Source organism: Haliotis rubra, unplaced genomic scaffold, assembly GCF_003918875.1.
Source record: "Haliotis rubra isolate DU_JTF1 unplaced genomic scaffold, ASM391887v1 Scf23, whole genome shotgun sequence".
Taxonomy (NCBI): domain Eukaryota; kingdom Metazoa; phylum Mollusca; class Gastropoda; order Lepetellida; family Haliotidae; genus Haliotis; species Haliotis rubra.
Window position 1 is genome coordinate 1,632,172 of NW_025766336.1, and position 24,773 is coordinate 1,656,944.

Below are 24,773 nucleotides of genomic sequence, written 5' to 3' on the forward strand. Positions count from 1 at the left end.
AATCTGTTCATAATTATTTTACCCACGCAAATCACTTAGGTGGCTTTTAATGTTACAATCACTTACGTCCCGCTTCTACAACAATCACTTACGTCCCACAATTACACCAGTAACTTTCGTCCCGCTCCAACAACAATCACTTAGGTCCCATTATTATAGCAATCACTTACGTCCCGCTATTATAGCAATCACTTACGTCCCACAATTACATCAGTAACTTACGTTCCGCTCCTAACACAATCACTTACGTCACACTATTATAGCATTCACTTACGTCCCGCTCCTAACACAATCACTTACGTCACTCTATTATAGCATTCACTTACGTCCCGCTCCTACAACAATCACTTACGTCCTGCTCCTACAACAATCCCTTACGTCCTGCTCCTACAACAATCCCTTACGTCCCACTCCTACAACAATCACTTACGTCCCGCTCCTACTACAATCTCTTACGCTCCGCTCCTACAACAATCCCTTACGTCCAACAATTACAACAATCACTTACGTCCAGCTCCTACAACAATCACTTACGTCCCGCTCCTACAACAATCTCTTACGTCCCGCTCCTACAACAATCACTTACGTCCCGCTCCAACAACAATCACTTACGTCTCACAATTACAACAATCACTTACGTCCCACTCCTACAACAATCCCTTACGTCCCACAATTACAACAATCTTTTACGCCCCGCTCCCACAACAATCACTTACGTCCGTCAATTACAACAATCGCTTACGTCCCGTTCCCACAACAATCCCTTACGTCCCACAATTACAACAATCACGTACGTCCCAAAATTACAACAATCACTTACGTCCCGCTCCCACAACAATCACTTACGTCCCACTCCTACGATAATCCCGTGTATGTGACGTAGTGACATAAGCCCCTCCCACTCATGAATATTCATGATTTCTGTGCACTTAAGACCATTGTGCGTCTAAGGGCACAACATACGTACCACAATTACAACAATCACTTACGTCCCGCTCATACAACAATCCCTTATGTATAAACTCAAAACGAAACGTTCTTAGCCCTAAGAAATCTTAACTTTGATCGTAGCCAGTGTGTTAAGAATGGGCTTAAGAAGTTCGTAGGGCTACGAACGTTTCGAGAATAGCTAACCTGTCGTACAGAACTATTCTTAGCATTATGAAAGACAAGTTGCCATAAAATGATACCACAACAGTAAAATACCATAAAAAATATATATTATCCATACAAAAGATGCTTTCTACGATTAAATATTAAATAGTATAATTTTGCAAATAAAAAAACAGACATTAGCATCAATAAACATGAACAAAGTCTCAATATCAGGCATATCTAAAAAACATCAAGATTTAACAATGCATTCATTAAAAAGAGTTTTCCTGATCTCGTCATATAATACGCCGTGAAACAAAACATGAACCTCATCTTCTGCACAATCTTTCAAATAAAAACAATTTCTATTTTGTACAAGGATGCCTTCATATCATTCGGTTTCAAATTTAATTGGGGCCACACCACACCTAAACTTGGCAAAGCCGACCTGTAACCTGTTGGCAGGTTAATTAGAACATACCCAGTGTAAAAATATTATCTTGACACAACCGCTGTAATATGGCACATGCGCTTGTCCCCATAAATAGTTTCAGACACTTCCAGAACGTTTCATACTAGCATGGATTAGTTTATGCTTTTCATGGAGATTCATATTACTCTTGACTCCGAAAATAACTAAATATAGTAACTTTGACACCACTGCTTAGAGAAAAGGCATTCCAAACATCTTACAATGATTATTGTCAAAATACAGTATCAAGAACCTCTACTGAACCTAAACAGAAACAATGTAATACGATTTCAACAATGTTTTACAAAACATTACCTTGGCATATGAAAATACGCACTTGCCGTGTTAAAATATAAAAGGTGTCAAAATGTAAGATCAAGCTGCAAGGCTGATATTTTCTTCATGGATCTAGTTAAAAAGGTTTTAAAAAGTGGCTGACAAAATATAATTAATTTGTTATTCGCCATATACATCATTCGATTAAGAATTGTCAAGTACGTGCAACTTTATTCCGCTCACACCAGCCTTGCTAGAAGTTACTAATTATAAGAGATACGCGCATACCTGAAGTCTTGATTGCTAGCGTCTCTTCCATTTTGGTTGAGCGTGATGGCGAGTGAGGCTCACCAGTAAGGGTATTTTACAGGTTTAATATCGTTTCCATTTCTTATGCCAAGTCATGCTCACAAAAGTTATAAGGATCCTGACGGGTTTCGTGTAACTTAAACTGACAAACGTCCAAGGACAACGAATCAAACACATAATCTTACAACGTAGGATCATGTGCAGTAGCCTAAAACTATCACGTAAAACAGCAAAGTACAGGCAAGTAAACCCAGAATGAATGTCTTATCGAAAGACAGGGGCTGCAGGAATGTGCTGCTAATGTAGATTTTACAGACGCTGCCTTCATTTTGGTGGACCTACAATTCGGCATGTTTGTGGCTCCACAGTTTCAAACAGTCAAGTTGCCTCTGCATATATACTAATGGGATAAAGTAATGCGAAAAAGTAACAGCATAACATAAAATTGCAAAAAGTTATTTGAAAAGTTATAAAAATATCCCTAAATTATCATGAAGCAAAGCACTTTGGATGAAATTTGATGTCACGTATCTCGCGTGACACATGCACTTTGTGCACAATGAACTTACTCACTTTTTGCATGCTTTTTGACACCTGAAGTTCACACACCTGATATTGAAAATTGAAGAACTCTTGGTTATTCTCTAGCCTCTGAAAGTTGTGGAAAACACAGTAATTTTAAACCTAAACTGTGTGTAGGTCATGCCACGGCTTACAGAAAATGAACGTCTCCGCGCCGTGGGTATGCTGGAGACTGGAATGGCCCAAAATGAAGTGGCCAGACATTTTGGTGTCCATCAAAACAGGATTCCATCTCTATATGGAGGCGTTTTTAACATAATGGAAACACGAGAGATTTGCCTCAGACAGGCACGTCCACGCGTGTCGTCACGTCAGCAAGACAACCACATTCGGCTGACCCATCTATGGAATCGATTCCAGACAGCCAGTTTGACTGCACGGACCATTCCTGCCTTACGTCCAATCAGTTCCAGGACTGTACGGAACCGACTGAGGGAGCACAACATCCGATCCCGGCGGCCTGCAAGACACCCAATGTTGCTCCAACATCACCGACAGCAGAGACCATATACCGGTATACCGGGGGGGCATAACCTTGTAACAGTATATATACACTTTGACAGTGATTTGTTAGTCAATCGCAACTTAACCCTTTGTGTAAGGTCTACTGTGTTAACACCCAATTGTATGTGAACATTGTCGTTGTTTGTTTGAACTCAGAACTGTTGCTCACTCGCTACACATTTGTATCCCAGGGGCGCATACAGATTTTTGAGAAAGGGGTGGGTGGGTGGGGGCACACTATTGAGAAAAGGAGGGTGCACACTTCATTTTCACCCGAGTTTCAATGGTCATTTAACAAATTTTCAGCACAAGGGGGACCCTGCACCCCACCCCACCCCACCCCCTCTGGATCCGCCTATGCATCCATTGTCAATAATTTCACCCCTGCTTGTAACCTGATTTGCTGGAATAAATAAAGCAAATAAATAAATAAAAAACGCCAATATTGTACACACACATACTGAATTTGTGAACAGAATGTTGACACCACATCTGTTCAAAGGGGTGTCACGATGCCTGGTGTCAAATCATACAGATTTCGATATTATCATGTCACCAGTTAAACAGTGATTAAGGAAAACACCATAAATCATCTTATTATCTTTTTGCATTGAAAAATGGCACAACATCAATAAATGCACAGTTACTTTATTCCAGTAGTATACTTATGATTTAAGGTTTCCATGAACTCTTTGTGTTGCGTTTTAATAGTCAATATAAACTACCGGGCAAAAGAAAGTTATCACCAACATCACTTATATTCACTTCAATTATTTTACAAACAGAAATCATTTTCCAATAATTTGGAGAAAAGTCTGTTCAAGTTCCTGTCGGTTCACTGGAGGTGGTACACACTGTCTGAGGTGACGATCAAGATGATCTCACAGATGTTCAATGGGGTTTGTTATTGCATGCTTGCTCTATCCAATATCGGTATCAATGCCACAATCATGCACGTACATTTAGACCAATGTTTTGTACGAAGTTTTGGACAACTGCGCTGTTATCGGGACCATGTTGCGTTTTGGCGAATGTTTTCTGCTTGGGTTCAAACCTGTAACAGCATTTTTTTTTTTTTTTTTACAACTACTTTTAAAGGTATAACTTTCTTTTGCCCGGTAGTTCATGAAGTTTTGTTGCTTAGGTTTCTTGGGAATTTCGATAAATATGTACTTCATATTTCTCACTTATTGTGCTGTAGACACAGAATTACACCATCGGGTATCCCTGATCATCATACACAGATTATGTCTGTATCGGTCAAGTTATGTTAGTGATAAAACCCCGTAAGATCCACCACGACAACCCTGTAATATCGTCTCAGAGTGGTTAAGTTTAGCTTTGATTGATAGGATCCGTGAAGATCTGGTTTAAGTTTGGTCTTCAACAACCCATCCTTGTAAGAGTCGACTAACGGGATCGGGTGGTCAGGCTCGCTGACCTCGTTGACACATGTCGTCGTATCCGTCGATGCTCATGTTGTTGATCACTGGATTATCTGATCCAGACTCAATTGTTTACAGACCGCCGCGCTATAGTTGGCATAACGCTGCACGCGGCGTTAAACAACAAACAAACCCAAACCAATAAATTTGAGTGACTCATGTACATCCCATAATTTGAGTTTATATTGGCACAACGTATATATAAGTCACCCTGCTGGCTGACATTCGGCGCGAGACCGCAGTGTCCGTCTTTTTAGATCGTAATTAGGAAGATAAAACAAAGTATCAACATACTGCCTGCTTGCAGTCGATACTAATAATTAGGACTCAGAAATGAAGCACGTCCACCTTCAATCCGCACTTGATTTGTCGACAGGCGTCTTGTTTCATTCTAACTACATTTATAGATTTTTTGCTACATATGGGTCCAGAAATTGATTGCATGATCACACTGCGGTGGCACGTCCATTGCGTTCTTCACACCAGTGACACATGAGTAGTGCGTCCACCAAACAAACACCCATAAACGACACGGGGGTTAAACCGGCATACACAGCTAGGTAATTAGGGTGATCCCTTCGCCTATTGATAGAACCGGACAGTGTGTTGTCCAAACCCAGTAGCTGTATCACAACAGGTGCGCATTGTACTCCGGTTAAATAGCTTGTAAATTACTGGAATAATCAGACTCATTACCAAGTAAGTGTGTACATAAGTGTTATGTACACAATTTGTTATAGACAGTAGCTCTTATGTCGTCACTTCCCAAGCCTCATGTAACCGAGATATATTTATATACAAACTGTAGAACCCTAAAGCACACCAGTCTATGCCACATTATTCATAGTCCGACAATGATATATGACGTGCACCTGTGTGTTTGATCTATTTATAGATCTCACACTATGCAATATTTTTGGTAACATCGTTGAGAATGAATAGACATTTCAGGAATTTGTAATATTGAGAAAGGGTATGTATACAACATAACTTGTTTAAAAGTAAATATATGTCTAACCAGATTTTCCAGGCGTATACATGTATATATTATATACATGTCTTACTGTTCCACTGAAGATAATCTACAGAAATAGACAGTTGTGTGTCTGGCCGTATAAGTCAGTTGGAGCAACGTGAAAACCCCAAGATGGTAAAAAACTTAATGGACAATATTTTACAAGACTACGATGACATTTTTTCAGAAACACATTCATTTAGGTGTACTGATACATACATCTAGATATCAAAGACCATATATTCTAGATACAAATATTGATATATTTATATATACACAGTCCTTGAAATGATCACAATTAAACGGCCTGCCTGTTATAGATTTGCGATGATTTATCATTTACTTTTTCGCAAGTACGATTCTCAGTTCATTTAGGGGGGGGGGGGAACTTATCTCCCCTTGACGAACCGGAAGTTGTAATTCACTTCAAAATGGCTTCCATCTAGAAACAAGTTGCATATATGGAATGATGGATTTTGGTTAGCTGTTCGGGATGTAGTTTACCCACAGGTTTGTGACTTTGCTTCTTCTAACATCGACGTATAAGACGCATGTTTACAACTTTTATTTGCATAATAAACGTTTACAGACTTCCAACCGTGCTTGTGTTGGCAAGTCTTCACAGCGTGTGTTGGAGCAGGCCAAATTGCCCAACAAAATGAAACGAGAAACGACGGAATGATGAAATTGATCGACATCGTTACTAACATATAAAATTTAGATTGTCATCTGTCAGTAATCAAGAGTTTCTGGAATATATTAGTTGTATTTTAGGCCTCTCGTTTTTGCTTAGATCTGTGTACAAATGCAGACTTTTAAAGAGATGACAAAAAATGAACATTTTAAATCCATATGTGACGTCGGTGCTTCGCAGTAAGTAAACCGAGTTTTATTTTTCTCTTTAAACTACTGTTTTCTTTCTTTGGATAATTTGGTAAGACTTCCGCCCGTATCCCCCTAAATTTTAACAATGAGGAAAAATGTATTTGGTTGGCATTTTGAAGTTGGATATGTCTTTCAGTATGTTAAGATAAAAGTGAAGAAACCTGTTAAAGCTCATTGTTATCAGATGAGGAATGTATATTCAGGTGATATGATTTGACTAGAATGAAATTTAAGCGGGGATACGGGGGGACTTCTTTCCGTTAAATAGATTCACCACTACTTTTCTTTTGGCTTCATACTGTTAAAAAGACTAAACTAAGAAACGGTTGATATTTACCATATGAAACTGTTATTGCAGTTTTCATGAAATTGTGACCTGGACAATTAACTGAATTCTTTTATGTTGCAGGCAAGCATTGGAGTGAGGTGGGAAGGGAAGTAGTTTGGCATGAAGATACTCAACTGTTTTCAAACCCCAAGCAACCATCTCATATCAGTCCAACCTGGTCCGCTGCAGCTCACCAGGACCTTTTCACATCTGTTGCTTCACATACAACATATTCAAGCGGTAAGGGAGTTAGGTCACATAGCTGGTGACGAATGATCTGTCGAGTATGAAGTAGTGCATTGTCATAGTGTGTCAGTGTGTAGTACTCACCTGCAGAAACAGTGTCATTGTCAGGATTGTGGTGCAAGAACTGGTCATTATATCATTCAGGTTTCTGTTATGATAATATGAAGGTTTTGATACCATCCAGTCATCAATTGTAAGGGTTGGCATATTTGATATGAACATTACAATATGCAACTCAACTAAGTTGTTGTAACCACCCAACAAAGATCTGAGAACATCTCATTATGGGTCACATCAGAGTGACCTTTCATCCAACCAGTCTGAGGACTGTTAACAAGATGAGGCAAGTTGCAGGGAGTGTTTTCTAATCATGTAACCTGGAAAGATTTACATGATTAACACAGGTATTCTGAACAACAGTTATCAGTCAGAGACGTAACGTGTACGCAAGATCTGTGCAACTGATTCCTTCAATATCATTATCTACCTCTGGCTTCAGTGAGAGAAAACATTTTAATGGAACAGATGTTGCATAGTCCATTGGAAGTACTGTCATTTGATACATTCCAGAATGTTCTTTTGTTCTGGTTTCACATTTTAAATGGCAAACTTATTCCCAATATGGACTGGAAGTCGCCATTTTGAAACTACTGGTTTATTACTTGAGACTGTTGCTTTCTGATTGGCTTTGTGTTGGTCATTTCAGTGGTTGGTCAAAGTTTGTGAAAGGTTGTTCTGACCTGACCTGTAGTGGGATGTTCTCAGATCTTTGTTCAGCAACAGCAAGAGCAGTTATGAGATTTAATTGAAAATGCATAAAAATAGTGGTGAATATTCTGAAAGAATGTTAGCATGGTTAGTGAATGCCATGTGTGAGTGGAATGGTTAATGGGACGTTATAATCAGTGTTTAAAAAGGAACAGTGGTAATTTGCAGATCAACAATGTGAAATATGTTTATGATGAACAAATGAACAACTGTGACACTATTGTAGTGTCATCCATCCTCAGTTATCAAGTGTTATATATCTCCATTTCTACTTGCACTAAATCGTTATCAATTGCTGAAATCGATGTGGTCTGTGTTGTCATGGTTATTGTGATAGATGTGTCATTGGCCGTGGGTTACATGTGTACTGATTTCTTGTAGCCACTGCCTGCTGTAAGATGGGAGAAGATTCCCCTGCTATAGGGGTGTTCTGGGACATAGAGAACTGCCCAGTCCCAAAATGGAAATCAGCCTTGAGTGTAGTTCAGCGGATACGTGACCGCTTCTTCCATGGACATCGAGAGGCTGAGTTCATGTGTGTTTGTGATATCTTAAAGGAGCGCAAGGACATCATAGAAGAATTGAACTCAGCGCAGGTAACAACAGATATATTGCTCAAGTTGTGGTCATAGTCGGTTGTGAAATGGATTAGAGTGTGCACACACTGTGATTGAAAATCATTTATAACTGAATTCGACGCTAGTGCATTCTTATTTAACCACCATGTTGACTGTGTATAAATACTTTTCTTAGTTAAAGTCCTGTGTCCTAAAGTCAAAACATATCAATCCATATGGTGACATGAGTCACATCCTTTGTGTCATGATACATATTGTATTAAATAAACTTTTACTAGAAAACCTCCCAGGTTGTTTAGTTGTTATAGAAGCATATGGCACCATCTGTTGTGTCCTGAAGTCCTAACATCCCAGAGTGATGTCATATATGTTTCACAGCTGTTTTAATTTGATTACCAAGATAAACTGATGCTGTTGTGCAGTCAGAGATCTATGTTTTTGAACTGATGAGGTTGTGGTACTGTACAGGCAGATTTTTATGTCATTTTACTAAACAGATGCTGTTGTGTTACAGGTAGATATTATACACATCAGTGCCAGCAGTAAGAATGCAGCCGACGACAAGATTAAACAGAGTCTACGACGGTTTGCTGACACCCATCCGCCTCACACCAAAGTTATTCTCATCTCAGGTAGGCCACTGCTGACTTGACAGAGCTGTACACAAGGTAGCAGCACAATATCCCACAATGTAGTGGTGGTGGGTAGCCAAGTTGCTAAGGTATTAGCTTAGGTATTGTAAAGTCAAGGCATCCTGAAGCCTTATTTTGGTGTTGACTGTCATGATATGGCTAGAATATTCCTAAAAGTGGTGCAAGACTCTTTCAATCGCTAACTCAACAGGTGTGTCTCCACTGGGACTTGATACAACTTAATTGTGTGTAGAAGGAGAAGTAGACCTATTTAGGGTTTCATATATGGTCTGTCATCAATTGTTAATTCACACAGATACAGAAGAAAAAGAAAACCTGCAGTGCAGTGAATTTGCGAGTTTGATTTAAAGGATGACTAAAATGGCCAGACGTTTATACTTTCTGTGATTTGTTTTTCAGGTGATGTCAACTTTTCTATGGACCTCTCTGACCTCCGACACCGGAAAAATTTCCATGTCATTCTCATCCATCGTGCACACTCTCACCAGTCCCTCATTGCATGTGCTAACGAGCACTACTGTTTCGAGGAGCTTGTGGAGGGTGTTCCTTGTCGATCACCATCTAAGGTAAACAGTGTTGTACATGAAGAAGGAAACCATCTTAATTCAACAAGATAAAGCCCTTTTATGCACTCTTCAGTTGCAGTGGTATTTAATATGGAATTGAAATTAAGCACTTAAGCATGGGTTAGGTTTATTATTGTTTCTCCTAATTTTGTTTAGATTATGTTTTTCTCTGTGACATAATGTCTATTTTGAATAAGGAGTTATACAAATTTAATCACCACAATAATAACTTAATGGAATATGTGAACTGGAAGCACAAAACCTTTCGCATGTGAAACAAGATTATCTCACTTACCACATTTGTGATATGAATCAAGTGGAAATGTCTAATCCTACACGCTGTTGTACCTGGCAGTGTCCCCGACCATTAGCTATGAAAGGTGAAGATAAAGCTGTTTCAGTTGTTTTGCTTACCACTGTTACAGCTAACTGCTAGTAACCATTTTGAATGTGTGTACTTACAGACATTTGAGGGACTTTCAGAAGTAGAAGTCCGGGGCTTCCCCTCCCACATGCACACTGACAAGCTTAGAGCCCGACTCAAGAAACTGTCTGAGAACTGTGGCGGGCGTATCACCAGTATCACCCAGGACTATGCCTTGCTCAAGTTCAGCAGCCATGAAGTTGCTCTCAGGTCAGTACCTTCATCTCATCCCGAGGTCTGTAGCCTGGCTTCACAGCTGAGTGCTGTAACCTCAGGGGTACAAAACTTGGGGCACAGTTGTCTCAGGCACTGCTGCTCAGTTAGCAGAATTGACTATTTGCTGACAACAACTGAAGTTTGGTCCAAAGATTCAATATGTGGTATTGTCAGTGGCTTGATAATCAGTAAGCTTGAAGATGAAAATCTAGCTGGAAATATTTGCACAGTGACTTGACTTGGATTTTGTTTAAAGTTTATATAAACTCCTGTGCCATATTTGTTAAAATTTGTCTTTCAAACTTTACGATTGAAGTAAATAACTGTACATTACTGGGTGAATGTGATAACCAACATGGCCGATTCTGAGAGAAACTAATGTTCTAAGGTCAGTAGCCCAAATCATCTTTCTTTGACTATCATATACATCAAGCATATCTTAACACTTTTTGGGTGAACAGACACTCAGCATATGTATTAAATGTAGCCAATATTTGAAAGCTGTCATCATTGCATTGAGAAGGGCTGTAACGATGCATCGAAATGTCGATGGACTGCAATTGTTGAGTCTCCGACAGCAATTAATCAATCGTAGAAACCATAAACTATCGATGCCTCGGTAGTATGTGTGATTACCAATAGTTTAGTAAATGACTTTCGTTGATAAATACACAACGCAAAATACAGAAAGTACCAGATTCGTTCACTTTGATTTAGAGTTATCCACCCCTGTTAGTGTTACCTCTTAAACAAACACGACTGTTTACTTGATCTGGGTTTCAAGTTTCTTGCCAGTTATCAAAAGAGACTGAAACTACTTCAACTTGTTTATGTTTTATATAAACTATGCATTCATTTGGGAAATGACTTCAGATGAGACCGCTGCCATATAGCTGGAATATTGCTGAGTGCGGCGTAAAACTAGTCACCCCTAGCATTGATATATAGAGGGAATCTGGTACATTCACCCAGTTCAATGCTATTTATTGTGCATTGTTTAACATTCAGCCAGCCACACACCCCCCCACCTTTAAAGATTCCTGGATCCACCTATGTCAAGTATTTTCTTCAGTGTCATGGCAGACTACTTAAAAAACCCATGTCCTTTCACTTCTGGCTATCTCCTTGGGGAATTACCAGTTTGCATGTATACAAGCTTTCCATGTTGGGTACTGCAGCCCAGGTCAGTTTAAACAATATGTGTAACACTAGGTAAAATTGACCTATGTCACTGTCCAGACCTGTTTGTGATCAATGGTTTATCACAGAACATATTTAACATAGAATAATTTGGATTGGAATTATGTTTACACAATGTAATAAATGTCATTTCATCACAAGACATTATTGTTAGAAATGTAATTATGTATTCAACTGTCAATAGTTAATTTTGTGGTGGTAAAAATGCTTCAAAATCCTTATGTAGCATTATTTTGCATTTTATTAGTTAATAATGTTCACATACATCAAAACTGCTAAATAACAACACAAATGATGAAAGGTGCATGTCTGTTACTGACACTGGCAAATTATAATGTTAAGCTGTTCTAGCAAGTTTCATTAATGTGAGTAATACATATTAATGTTACAAAGTAAAATTTACAAATGGGAGAATATGTTGAGTGAATCAATGTGAAGTGAGCCCACCACTAGAACAGTGAGGGGTTGGGGCCTTGTGTGGTGTTATGTAACTGATTAGCATGTGAAGGCCAGTGTCTGGCTCAGGCTGGTACAGGCATGGGAAGTGAGCAGCTCATGCTGCAGGGACTTTGTGTGCTGAGAGGCTCAACAGGCTGGGCTAGCAACCACCTCACATACAATTACACACAGTATGGTTGGGGTTACAGTGCTGGGTGATATTTCAGAGCTCAGAAGAGAATGGATGGAGAGGATGTGTATGGCCAGAAGATTATTGCCCAGATACCAGCTACATCAAGCACAGGTGACAGCACTGTAGGATCACCCCAGACAGGTCAGTGATGAACTACTTGGGCTATTACTTCCTCACATGTTGTGATCTTCTTGTCCATGGCTAAATACCAGTACAGATGTGTAATGGATGTGTGGACAGTTTGTTCCATCCATCTGTTTACTGAAATTGGTGTGCAGGGTATCTGATTTAGCCTTCTGTCTGTGTATGATGGTGTTCATGATGGATGCCTCTTTTAAAGACGTGGGCAGTGGTAATTTGTATGTTTTGTTTCTTTACTTAATATTTAGTCACTGCCCCTGCCCCTAGTGTGTGTAAGAATTGACATTGTTTCCCTACCTTCCCTTGATGATCACCTACATGGTAGGATGTTCTGTTTTGTGCATTTTCAGGAAAAGGAAACTTTAGACTAACATGTAGTCTCTGAAATTAATGTGATTTACATTAAAAACAGTTTCTAAATTGTTAATAGAATACAATAAAAAAGAACCCTGAGACTTTCATTAAACTGGTAATCTGGACTTAACACACATTCTGGACTTGCATGGTTTGTATGACAGACTTGAAAATCTTCAAGTGGGAAATGACACCCATGTCTTCATGTGATGAGTAAACACTTTAACCACTAGGCTACCTCGCTGCCCCAATACTGCTAAGAGGTGATCGGTAGTGTGGTAAAAAATGTAAATAATCATGACAAGATTAAGTATTCTGAATTTAATACCATATAAAGGTACTTTATATTCAACTTCATGCACTTTTTATGTTGTTAATTTTCCAGGTTATACAAAGAGGTCTAAACTTTCGATGCCAGGTTTTGGAAGCCCTAAACATTATAATCGACACAGCAGTCCATCCGGGGACAGACAGACATTCCGCAACAACTCCCCATATCGAGGGTGTCTGAGTGCACCTGTAGCCAGTGGGTACACCTCAAGCCCTGAGGCCAACCATAGGCAATCAGATTTTGACGCTGACAAACAGCCTGAAAACTATTCCACAAACGGGAAGCGACCAAGTCGAGAGATGTTGATGCTGCAGCAGCAACGCTACCAGGAGAGTCAGCACAAGCTGAATGGGGGCTGCGGAGCAGGAGGGGGATGCTGGGGATGAGATGGAAGATACAGCTGAGCTGGACAACCAGAGATACGCTCAGCGCAGTGGGCACTGGTCAGGAGATGAGAAAGGCAAAATGCAGAGCTACAAGAGAAGACATCTTAGTGGATCTCATTCTGATGAACACACCGAGAACTATCATTACTATTCTGCCCTTAGCCACAATTCCAGCTTCACTTATGGGAGCGGCAGCCCTAACCACAACCCTCAGCGTGTCCGACATGGCAGTGGTCATTATGGAAATCGCCCGAAGAGTGTTCCCTATGAGCTGGATTACCCATATGGCTCTTCATGGCCTCCACCACAGGACAATGAGTTCTTCCACCGAGGGAGCCCAAACTTCCGTTCATACAGCCCTCGACGTTACAACTACATGAACTCCAACCAAAACAACTGTAACTATCAACAAAACAACTACCACAACAACTTCCATAACAACATCAATAGCAGCAACAGCTTCCAGCCCATCATGCCTGGTGCATCTCCCCCAGGCTCCCCACTCACTGATGGATCCTCACCCCAGGGGATGGGTCCAGTAGAGCTGGTAGTCACAAACCTCGACTATAACATCAGTGCCAAGGAGTGGAGAAAGATCCTCTTCACAACCTTCCATCCTCACGTCAAGGTTGGTAGTTTATTACACTGAAACAAGTTTAACAATCATGAATTGTTTTTTCATTTTTCTTCAGCAAATTTTGATCCTTGGAGTTCTGGTTAAGAAATGCATGTTGAAAGGGTATTGGTTCTATAAAAGGTTCTAGGAAAGTAATAAATAAACCAAAATTAACCTTAAATATCAACAAGCCACAACAAAATAATATTCGATGAGACGATGCAATAATATTCAGAATCTAGTGGCACTTGGAGTAACTCTTTCAGTAAACCAAGATGAACCAAGTGCAAGTTTCCCGATTCTTTGAGGGTTTGAATTAGTATTGAAGTCTAATAAAAGAATGTTTTGTTTTCTCCAGGTTTTGAATGTGCATGTGAAGACCCAGTTGGACAACACTTGTATAGGCATGATTAAAGTCCCCACAATTGAGGAAGCACGTTTCGCCATCTCCCAGTTTCACAGAAAAAAAATTGGCTACAAGCGTATCCAGGTCAGCCTGAAGACAGACGATGCCCACACAGCCAGTGCAAACATCCGGGCTGAAGCCATCGCACTACTGCAGGAATCTAAAGGCAATGTGCTGCCACTCTTCAAGTTCATTGAACTGTTTGACAAGAGGTAAACAAATGACAGTGAACCTTTTGGGTAGTTCAAGTCTTTTCTGAAATAGTTTACTTGACTGAAATCTTGACTCAGAGTTGCAAGTACATGTTTATGAATGTCCTCTTGGAAGGAATTAGATAATGAAAGTGAGTTACTTCTGAAGAAATTCTTGTGATCAAATATAGTTTCAATCATAGGTTATCCTGGGCGGTACGGTAGCCTAGTGGTTAAAGTGATCGCTTGCCATGCCAATGACCTGGGTTCAATTCCCCACATGGGTACAATTTGTGAAGCTCTTTGCTGGAGTCCCCTGCCGTGATATTGCTGGAATATTACTAAAAGCGGCATAAACCTTAACTTACTCGTAGGTTAGCCTTTGTATTGCTGATATATTATTTGTCATCAGGTACCACAAGTCCATCAGTGTGTCTGAGCTGTACAAGATGCGGGATACACTAGACATCCGTGAGCAGGGTGGGGCAGGTAGGATGGTGTATCTGGCACCTGTGCTTTCCAAACCCCCAACCCCGCTAGAGGCGTCGGACACAGATGGGGAGGAGGTTCTGGAGGAGCCTGTGTGTGCCAGTCACTGCCCCGAGGGAAGTGTGTTCTATGCAGAAGCCATGAACTCATCCATGTTGCCCAATGTCCGCATTCAGTTGAAGACACTTGCTGCCCAGGTCCACTCCATGCTGCAGTCTCACAATGGCCACATGCCACTCATGAGGTGACTGAAACAGACATAGAAAATTATCTAAACCCGATTCTGAAGTTTAATTTGTAGTTTATAAGGCACTTCCTGCTTCATAGATGTTTCTCATCTACTGTGTAGACTGTCAGTTCACCTCCATTGCTCCCCTCCACCCAGCACATTTTGTTATGTGTCTGTTTTCTTATATTTTTAAAAAAAGGTTTTGTCAGTAGATACACCTTTTGAAGCTCTTGTATGAGCAGTTGTCATTAAGTTCATAGCTTTGTAGTATTTCTATGTCCCACATTGGTACAATGTATGATTCCCTTTTTCGGTGTCCCCTGCCATGTTACTGGAATATTGCTATAAGCAGTGTAAAACTGTACAGATAACACTAATATTCCTATTCATTTTGCCAGTTTCCCAGCCTGTTATGCTGCTGAGTTCAGTGCCCTGGTGTCTGTGAAGGAGGGCTTGCCCCTGGAGCATCTGATCAGCTGTGTGCCCGGCATACAGGTGCAAGTGTCCAGGCTGGGTGTCAAGAAGGTGCAGTGGATGGAGAACCAGCCTCCCCAGGCTATAGGTGAGATTGCCATGACAACCGCTTTACTAATTTTAGATTAACTGGTTATAACCGTTTACTTAAAGACCAATTGAGCAGTTCAGCTTATTTGCAAGTACAGGTCAAGTTAGACATTTTGAGAAAGTAACATGTACGCCTTGTTCCAGAGTTTGGCCGTCAATCAGCAACAGCTAGCCCCCTCCTGTCCCACCAGTTGGGACAGATAAGCCGTGAGGTGACAGATCTTCTCAAACATAGCGCCAACTGCAGAATGCCAGTATCCAAGTTCATACCAGCATATCACCATCATTTCGGCCGCCAGTGTCGTGTAGCCGACTACGGGTACACAAAACTCATGGAGCTTTTCGAGGCTATTCCATATGCACTTCAGGTAAACTATCACTAAATGTCTGTGGTAAGATTGAAACAGTCCCGTGAAGATCCGGGGTAGAATAGGTCTTCAACCCATGCTTGCCACAAAAGGCGACTATGCTGGTCGTAAGAGGCGACTAACGGGATCGGGTGGTCAGGCTCGCTGACTTGGTTGACACATGTCATCGGTTCCCAGTTGTGCAGATCGAGGCTCATGCTGTTGATCACTGGATTGTCTGGTCCAGACTCGATTATTTACAGACTGCCGCCATATAGCTGGAACTCACTAAGAATGAAACATTTGAATTTGCTCAATTCTCAGATTTAAAGCGAGTGTGTGTAGAACTACAAAGGTTCTGATGTTATCGTGGTCTTTTGAATGTATGTATTATCTGCAAGTATGGATGATTGAGTCTGTCATGATTATTATGATGATGCATTCATAATAACGATGATCATGCATGCTAGGGGATTAGTCATTTGTTATGGAATGAGTGGGTCAGAAGTGATTGCAAGTGTCACCAAAAATATGGGGGAAGTTAATGGAAAAAGGACATAATATATAAAGTGTCTTTTGTCTTTTCTAAATGGTCTGTGAAAAGAAAGACTGGTACCCAATGTCTTTAAGTTTCAAAGTATCTTCCATCACCGATTCTTATGGAGAGGATAAGAGTAACACTGATTGTTTCAGGTTCTTGGTACCGGAGATCGGAAGATCCTGACTTTGAGTCACCGTGCTCAGATTCGTCGCTTCACTGCTGATCTACTCAAGGTGTTGAAAGGCCAGCCTGCTAAACAGTTGGCAGTGGAGGAATTCGCTGAGGCTTTCGGTGAGCTCATGTTTCCACGCTCTGTGATAATCGTAAATAGTATCACCCCTCAAGACGTTGAGATGATCCAGTTGTATCTGCCGGTTTTGTGAAATAATGAATGTTCAAAGTGTTCCAAACATTCAATAGTCTAAGTGAATGCTCTGAAAAGCATGCTTATGAACAGGTAGGATTTATATAATGCCTTCAGGCATGTACACTGTCTGTAGTGAAGGTCATGTAATAGTCCAAGTGTCTGACTACGATCCTACAATTACAGAAGCTGTGTTTGGCAAGGCCTGGGATGTGACGGAGTATGGAGTCTGCTATATCGAGGATCTGCTCATGGAGATCCCTCCATCAACTCTCCTGGTGAGTCCTCACTACTGCCTCAGTAATGGGCAGCGACATTGTTTGCATCATATACCAACAGGAACTGTTTTCCCCAAATGTATCGGGATCCAAACAGAAACTTTATTCAATTATTCAGTGGACCAATGAAGATCCGAGTTAGAATTGGTCTTCAGTAACCTATGCTTCTCATAAGAGTCAACTAACAAGATCAAGTAGTCAGGCTTGCTGACTTGGTTGACACTTCATATCCAAATTGCGTAGATTGAGGCTCAAGCTGTTGATCACTGGATTGTCTGGTCCAGACTTGATTATTTACAGACCGCCACCATGTATCTGGAATATTGGTGAGTGTAACAACAAACCAAACAACTGATTTATTAAGTGGAGCTAATTAGGTGACGTATTTCATCTGGATAAATCAAAAAACGGATTCCTGTCTGTGATTTTGCATAATCAGTCACATGGTCTGAATAACTGTATACTTATGTTATTGTACTTTGATGAACTTCAGATGACTGTGGAGGATGGCAAGTCCTTTATTTCGGTTCCCAAGAGAGGTAAGTCATACAACCATAGTTTCCATGTGAAGCTCAAGTAGCATGTTTAATAGGAATAGTGATATTTATATTTATGTCGCTCTTAGTTCCACTTACGCAATATAGCTGGAATATTGCTTAGTGTGGTGTAAAACTAAACTCACATGCACACTTTCCACTTTAGACTGATGTGTCCAAAGGAAAATATTTTCTACAACTTCTAAACAAAAGTTCAGAATGTAGTTTATATCAAACATCTTTTGGGCATTAACACTTTACTTTAACAGGGTTTTGTGGCCCTTTTGACTTTCATGCGGCCCTATTGACCTGTTCCCTTGTTAACATGGATAACTAGGTAGTATCCAGGCATGTTTTCAGAAATCATATTGAATTTCATTCTTGTAGAAATAAAAGTAATACCTAAAAATGCCTGAAATCTGGTAAAACTTGTTATCATATGCAAGTTTAATTGTTTTCAGACCAGACACCTGATGAGATAGAGCGCACTAAACAGTTTGCACTTGAAGTAGTTGATCTGCTGAAGCACAATCCACGATGCCGCATGCCATTCAACAAGTTCATCCCAGCGTATCATCACCACTTCGGCAGACAGTGCAGAGTAGCAGACTACGGTTTTACAAAGCTAACTGACCTCTTCGAAGCTGTGCCTCAGGTTGTAGAGGTAAGTCCTTTTCACATTAGAATGCTGAAATAGCCAATATACTGTGCATAGCTATTGTTAGAATCTGAAGATATGTCTTTAGAATCAGTATTTTGGGAAAACATAAGCAAAGCTGTTTCCATTACAGCTGTATAAATATCATTATCTGTTCAAAATACTAAAAAGCTCACCTTCGTGGTGTAATGGTCAGAGAGTCCGCCCGGAGAGAAAATGGTCGCGGGTTCGATCCCCGGCCACATCAAGACATTAAAATATGGTACTAGTTGTTCCCTGCCTGTCACTCGTCATAAATGGGTAAAACAAGGACTGGTCGGCTCAGTCAGTATGTGTCCAAGTTGGGTATTCATGCTTAACTGCGGCATGGTATCCAGTGAGCTAATACTATCACACCAGGTTAAGTCTGGGCTAGTACAAGCAGTCACACATGCACATACATGCACGTTACATGCATATTAAGTACGACATTAAACCCCATTTTACCTCCCCTCAACATACTAAATAAAGATTATGATGATCCAGTCTGCACCATAACCTCTTATCCAGATCCAAGTCTGGTAACAATATCTTTGGTCTGGTATTATAGTCTGAACGAAATTATAGAAAGACCCAAGTTCATGCTAACTGTGGACAATGTCTCGACAAATAGAATGTTGTGTTGGCATTAAACATGTTTCTGCTAACACCAGCTGGAGGAGGAGGGTGATGAGAGGCTGCTTCGACTCACACAGCCAGAGATGAGGAAGGTGCTGTCTGAACAGATCACAAACCTGCTCAAGATACAACCCGGTCATGGTATGATAAAGGATGACCTTCTACCAGCCTTCACTCGCCAGTTCAGCTTCAACCTTCACCTACAGGATTTCCAGGTGGTGTCACTAGATGCTCTTCTAGCAAGGCTAAGACACATCATCAGTGTGAGTACTGCCATTGTCATTGATCAGATCATCATAATCAAATTCCTTTCGCTTGATCATTGGGACTGTTTGACACCTAAGATGAGAATGTGGAATTCCTCTTTTTTCAGATTGAGACCTACAACAATGTGGAATATGTTGTGTTGATGAAGACCACCGAGTTGCCTCCCCTTGCTCTTCGTGTTCTACAGCTGCTGATGGATCAGAGCTCTGGTTGTCTGCCCCTAGTGGAGCTGTGCAGCTGGTACAAGACCACCTTCTCTGAAGAGTGTGATGTCCAGACCATCAAGGAAGAGCTTGTGGATTTCGTTCATGTATGTCCACAGCCGTTATGATTCAAACTGTTGATGGTTATAACGATGCTCTCTGCATCAGTCACTCCAAAGAAATACTGCAACATGAATTGTAAATCCTTTTTTGTTTTACAAGTAAGCATTAGTTTAATCTACCAGGAGAGGTAACATTAAGAATTATTTATAGAACAATTTCAAATTGTCATTTTGCCAAATAAAAGCTATATATTATGTAGTAGAAGGAGAAATATATATATTTTTTCACAACACATTGTAGAATTTCCATCTGAGCTTGTGACTACTTCCAGGTGTCGGGGGATGACGACGGCTCAGCAGTGATCCGCCTGACAGCACTGCAGACACTTGCTCGGGACATCCGCCATATGCTGATGCGCCATGGCCGAATCCCACTCCATCAGTTTGACAAGATATTCTTTGAGGTGCATGGATTGGAGATAAAGCCAGCACTGCACGGGTTTGACTGCACTCACTCCCTCCTGCAGGCCATCCCGCATGTTGTGTCCGTCCGAGGAAAGGGCAACCGCAAATACGTGCAGTTGTCCCTAGCAATTAAAGTCCCAGGTCAGTTGTTAATACTTGTCTCACTGATAGGCAGTTGTCATATGAAAGCCGCTTTGACTTGTCAGTATTAAGTAACTTGTTAGAGACAAATTCCCTTCCATTATATAGAAAGCACCGGTATTATCAAAATGTTTTGCTTTCCTACATATAAACTGGAATTGAAAAGTTATTTAGGTAAGTGACTGACTGACAGAGCTTTTGTCTTGCTAGACCCTCGATAACCATCACTCACTTCTCTTGTTTCCATAGCTACACTGCCAGCCTCGCTCAAAGGGAGTCCAGCTCGCATATTCTTTTCTGGGGACCACAAGGCACTGAATGCTGGAAAAGGAGAGTCCTCCAACGATTCTGGGGTCAATGATGCTTTAGGTAAATGCCCTTCCTTTGCTTCAAGTATTGCATTAAGTTTACAGCTTATTTTGGTCTCTTGAATATTTGGTTCTTCAAGTGGTGCAGCTGGTAAAACTGTTATTGTAGATCTTACTCAGAACACTATCGTGCAATTTATGCAAACAGAAAATATATCTATCAATATGCTGAGTAAAATATTGATTTTTTATGTTTGCTGATAAAAATATTATATACAGCTGGAGTCTATTGTCACTGACACTTTCAGACGAAGACCTGGACACGTCACATGTGGATGTACTGAGCCAGCCAGTGCCCTCTGCCATCCCATCCCCTGAGCTCAGACCAGCTCTTCACCATACGAAGGACCTGATTCAGCTTGACTCCCCACAAGGTGCATCACACTTCACTTGCTTAAATTGCTTCTTAGCACTTAGAGATAGATTGAGAATTGTTCAACGGCAAGGTACTTTATGTTTAGCCAACAGTTGGTTACTTGTTTAACGATGCACTCGGCAATATTCCATCTACGTGACGGTGATCTGTAAATAATCGTTTTGACAGACAATCCAGTGATCAACAGCATGAGCATCGATCTACACAATTGGGAATACAATGTCTCAACCAAGTCAGCAATCCTGACCACCCAATCCTGTTTCCTCTTTTGATAAGCATGGGTTACTGAAGATCAATTATAGCCTGGATCTTCATGGGTCATTTAGCCAACAGAAAATATTTTGCTGTCTGGGTGCTATGGTTCTATAAGCTATCAATCTTCAATGTACACAATAGACCTATTGTAGACCATGTACATTTGAATTTTAAACATACTGAAACACCAGAGAAGTCCTACCTCAAATGGAATGTGTATTGCGTGAACACGTCAATCAACATTAGGTATTCAGGCCAAGCTTGTAGTGTATTATTATAATTATACGATATTTATATAGCGCACATATCAAGGAAACTAGTGCTTGCTCAAGGCACTGTTATTTTTTTTTCCCTTGATCATTGGATGTCAATCTCAACGGCACATCGTGTTATCAATTTCAACTCACTGTTGATTATGCAACTCTTGCAGCCACTAGGTGCACCAAGTTATTGTGGCTTTCTCACAGTACTTTATCCAAGTTCACTGCACGTTGCTGTACCTGCAACTAGGTGTTTGCACGTATTCATGTGGCCACCATCTGGTCATATACCAGTGTACTTATTAAGATTTATTTTCTGTCTGTCTGTCGTGCACTTTCTTTTTCAACGCAGTAAGCATGCTGGATGAACACTTGGTTGGATGAACATATACATGTATTAACCTTGTTTAAAATGGTATTTTTTTTTGTTAACTTGCATGGGGATGTAATGACCATGTCACAGTGATGGGGTTCAAAAGCTATGAAGTGTGACTAACGCTGAACTTTACACTGTACTTTAAACTGTTCTAAATTTTGTTTTGTGTTGCAGACCAGGACATCCTGTTCTTGACTGATGAGGAGAAGCGAGGACAGAAGACTCCACTGTGTCTGACTCCCACATCCGAGCTACTGCAGTTTGCTGCCCAATGCCTCGTCATCCGACCACCAGAAGGTGCTGGCAACAGTCGGAGCACGTCACCTGCCATTGACAGCCAACAGGGACTCACTAGAAATAGTGCAATGACCCTGGCTGTCACGGCAACAGAATTAGGTGACCATGACTCTTCATCCAATGAACTGCTGGAGCTACTGAAAGGAGGCTGGTGGAAGGCAAGTCCAGAACAACTGGAAGTAGTAAGCAGAACTTTCCGTGTCACAGCCTCAGGACGAGAGAGTCCAGCAGATCCTGCGCTCCGTAGCCATGGTCACACTCCCAGTATAGAGCCAGCGGAGAAATTGCCCAATGGTGAAGAGACTGGGTCTAAGCCAAGTGTGAACGCAGCTACCTCCACTCCAGTGGAAGTCCCTGCCTCAGAAGGTGGCAGCATCAATACCACTCTGAAGGATGCAAGTAGCAGTTTTAGCAGTGATGAAAGTAGTGAGCAAAACGCTGCCCACAATGTGTCATTTGACGAGATGTTTAAAATGAGTATGCCCCTGGAGACCAGCTCCACCAAGTCCAGCACAGGGTCTGCCACAGACACCCCGGTTTCCTCGCCAAGGAAGTCCCGCTCCAGGATGGCAGCAAGGTTCGTCAACCCCATACACAATGACAGTGCTTAAGCCGAAGAGTAAAAGGACAGCATGTCTAGTGTCCGGTTTCACAGCAGTTTGTAATAGCTGTTGCACTGCTGTGAAAACACCCCAGGAAATACCTCACAAAGACCTGCGAAAATCACCTACAGGGTAGCCCTGTAACACATGATGGAAGAGTTGTATGAAGTATTTGAATGATGTCAGGCACCTGGAGACACTAAAACAAGGCTGTGTGGGAATGTAAAGAAGGGAGAGAACTCTTACAAGTTTGTCATCATGCTTGTCGCCTGTACTAGACATGTGTAGATAGAAGTTCATGTAAGCATGAAGACTGTCACTGGGGATGTAACATTTTACCCTGTAAAACAAGTTTTACGCTTTTAGAATGATTACAATCCTAGACCTGGCATCTTGACGACACATTGTGGATTTCATCACTGAATTTTAGTGTTTTAATTTATATCTTGACTTAAGCTTATTGCTTTGCATATCTTCCTGTATGAGATGTTTTAATTTTGGTAATTCTTACATGAAGATTGAACAAGATTTAGAAAATGAATTTAATTTGAATGTTAGGAAGGATGTCCTATTGAATTAGTTTTGCCATGTATTGGAAATACAATACATATATCTTCTCCAGGTACAAGCCACATTGTATCAGCTAGTCTTGAAGTAGGATTAGGTTTGTGTACTTGTATATCAAGTACTTGTTTCTATTTTCCAGGACACATAATGGAATATGTGTTATTTATGTTCAGTGGCGTTGTAGAGGAAGGGACATGATGGAACTCACACCTCATGACCGCAGTTGAAGCCTTGCAGTGTTACTGTATCTCAGTCTGTTGAAGAAAACAGATTTTTGTTGAGTTTACAGATATTATCGAATCTAATAATTACATTAGTTTTGCTGTTAACGGGGAGTTTGAGAGCTGTTGCTATGGTCACCACACTAATCGAAATGATTCCTGATTGGTAGCCATGGTTACACAGCGGGCTGCCTCAATGCAGGCCAACAGTGGACCATGTAAACGCAGTGTTGACTGCATCATGGTCGGCCAGGTCATGGGTGATGTCGCTGTATACATGAGTATACACATGTTCAAAGTCTTTCCCTTCTTTGGCAACTTGCTTGTATGTATGTTACAAGTGTGAAGGTCAATATTTAGTTTCTAAAAGTTATTTTGTACTTATTTACTTTTTTTGCCATATTAGTACATTTTTTGTATGTATTTCTACGAGCTACAAGTGCTACAGTGTCATGTAGAGGTACGTGATTGTTGTGATCTGGTACATACATCTATGTATGGTCACGTGCAAGAGGGCATGATGCTGCCTCTGGGCAGGCCTCAGATAAGCAAGTTGGGAGGCAAAATTTGAATAAGGCAATCGTGAAGGAAATAGGTTTATGATACTTGAATGAAATCCAGTCATGGTCATTCCTGCATGTGTGCATGCAGTGTATTGTACAGGATTCTCAATGAATTTGTGGCTTTTCAATAATAAATGTGCAAAAATTTAAGTTTTGAATTTATTTGCATAGCTTTCAGTTGTCACAGATGATCCCAGAACAAAAAGACAATACAACCTGTAATTAGTAACTCTTACATTTTGATAGGTGACAAGGTTTTCAGATGTTACAAGAAACTGATACAAAAGTACCACTAACTTGCCTTTTGATGCCATATTTTTGAAGATCTCTTTCGCGGGGTTTTCACATGCTGGTTCTGTCGGACACTTTTGCATAGTTCAGACACTTCAACCTTTCCATAAATGTTTGCAAATGACCTTAAACGGTCTCGTTTCTGATCATTCAAAAGCAAGTCAAGACAATTATCTGT

The 24,773-nt window shown here is 40.7% G+C and overlaps 1 protein-coding gene across 1 annotated transcript; it reads left to right on the plus strand.

Annotated features, from left to right (window-relative positions):
• The first annotated feature begins 5,634 nt into the window (after window positions 1-5,634).
• On the plus strand, window positions 5,635-24,454 carry LOC124277974 (meiosis regulator and mRNA stability factor 1-like). The gene is given in 23 exon segments (XM_046713700.1): window positions 5,635-5,656; window positions 6,993-7,151; window positions 8,307-8,521; window positions 9,018-9,135; window positions 9,556-9,722; window positions 10,187-10,356; window positions 12,228-12,334; window positions 13,074-13,388; window positions 13,390-14,033; window positions 14,380-14,639; window positions 15,031-15,351; window positions 15,735-15,898; window positions 16,045-16,268; window positions 16,941-17,079; window positions 17,339-17,430; window positions 17,924-17,969; window positions 18,428-18,630; window positions 19,317-19,544; window positions 19,655-19,858; window positions 20,146-20,419; window positions 20,669-20,788; window positions 21,036-21,161; window positions 22,229-24,454. Coding segments are annotated over 21 exon segments (4,854 nt in total). The 5' UTR covers window positions 5,635-5,656; window positions 6,993-7,151; window positions 8,307-8,323; the 3' UTR covers window positions 22,963-24,454.
• Window positions 24,455-24,773: the final 319 nt, after the last annotated feature.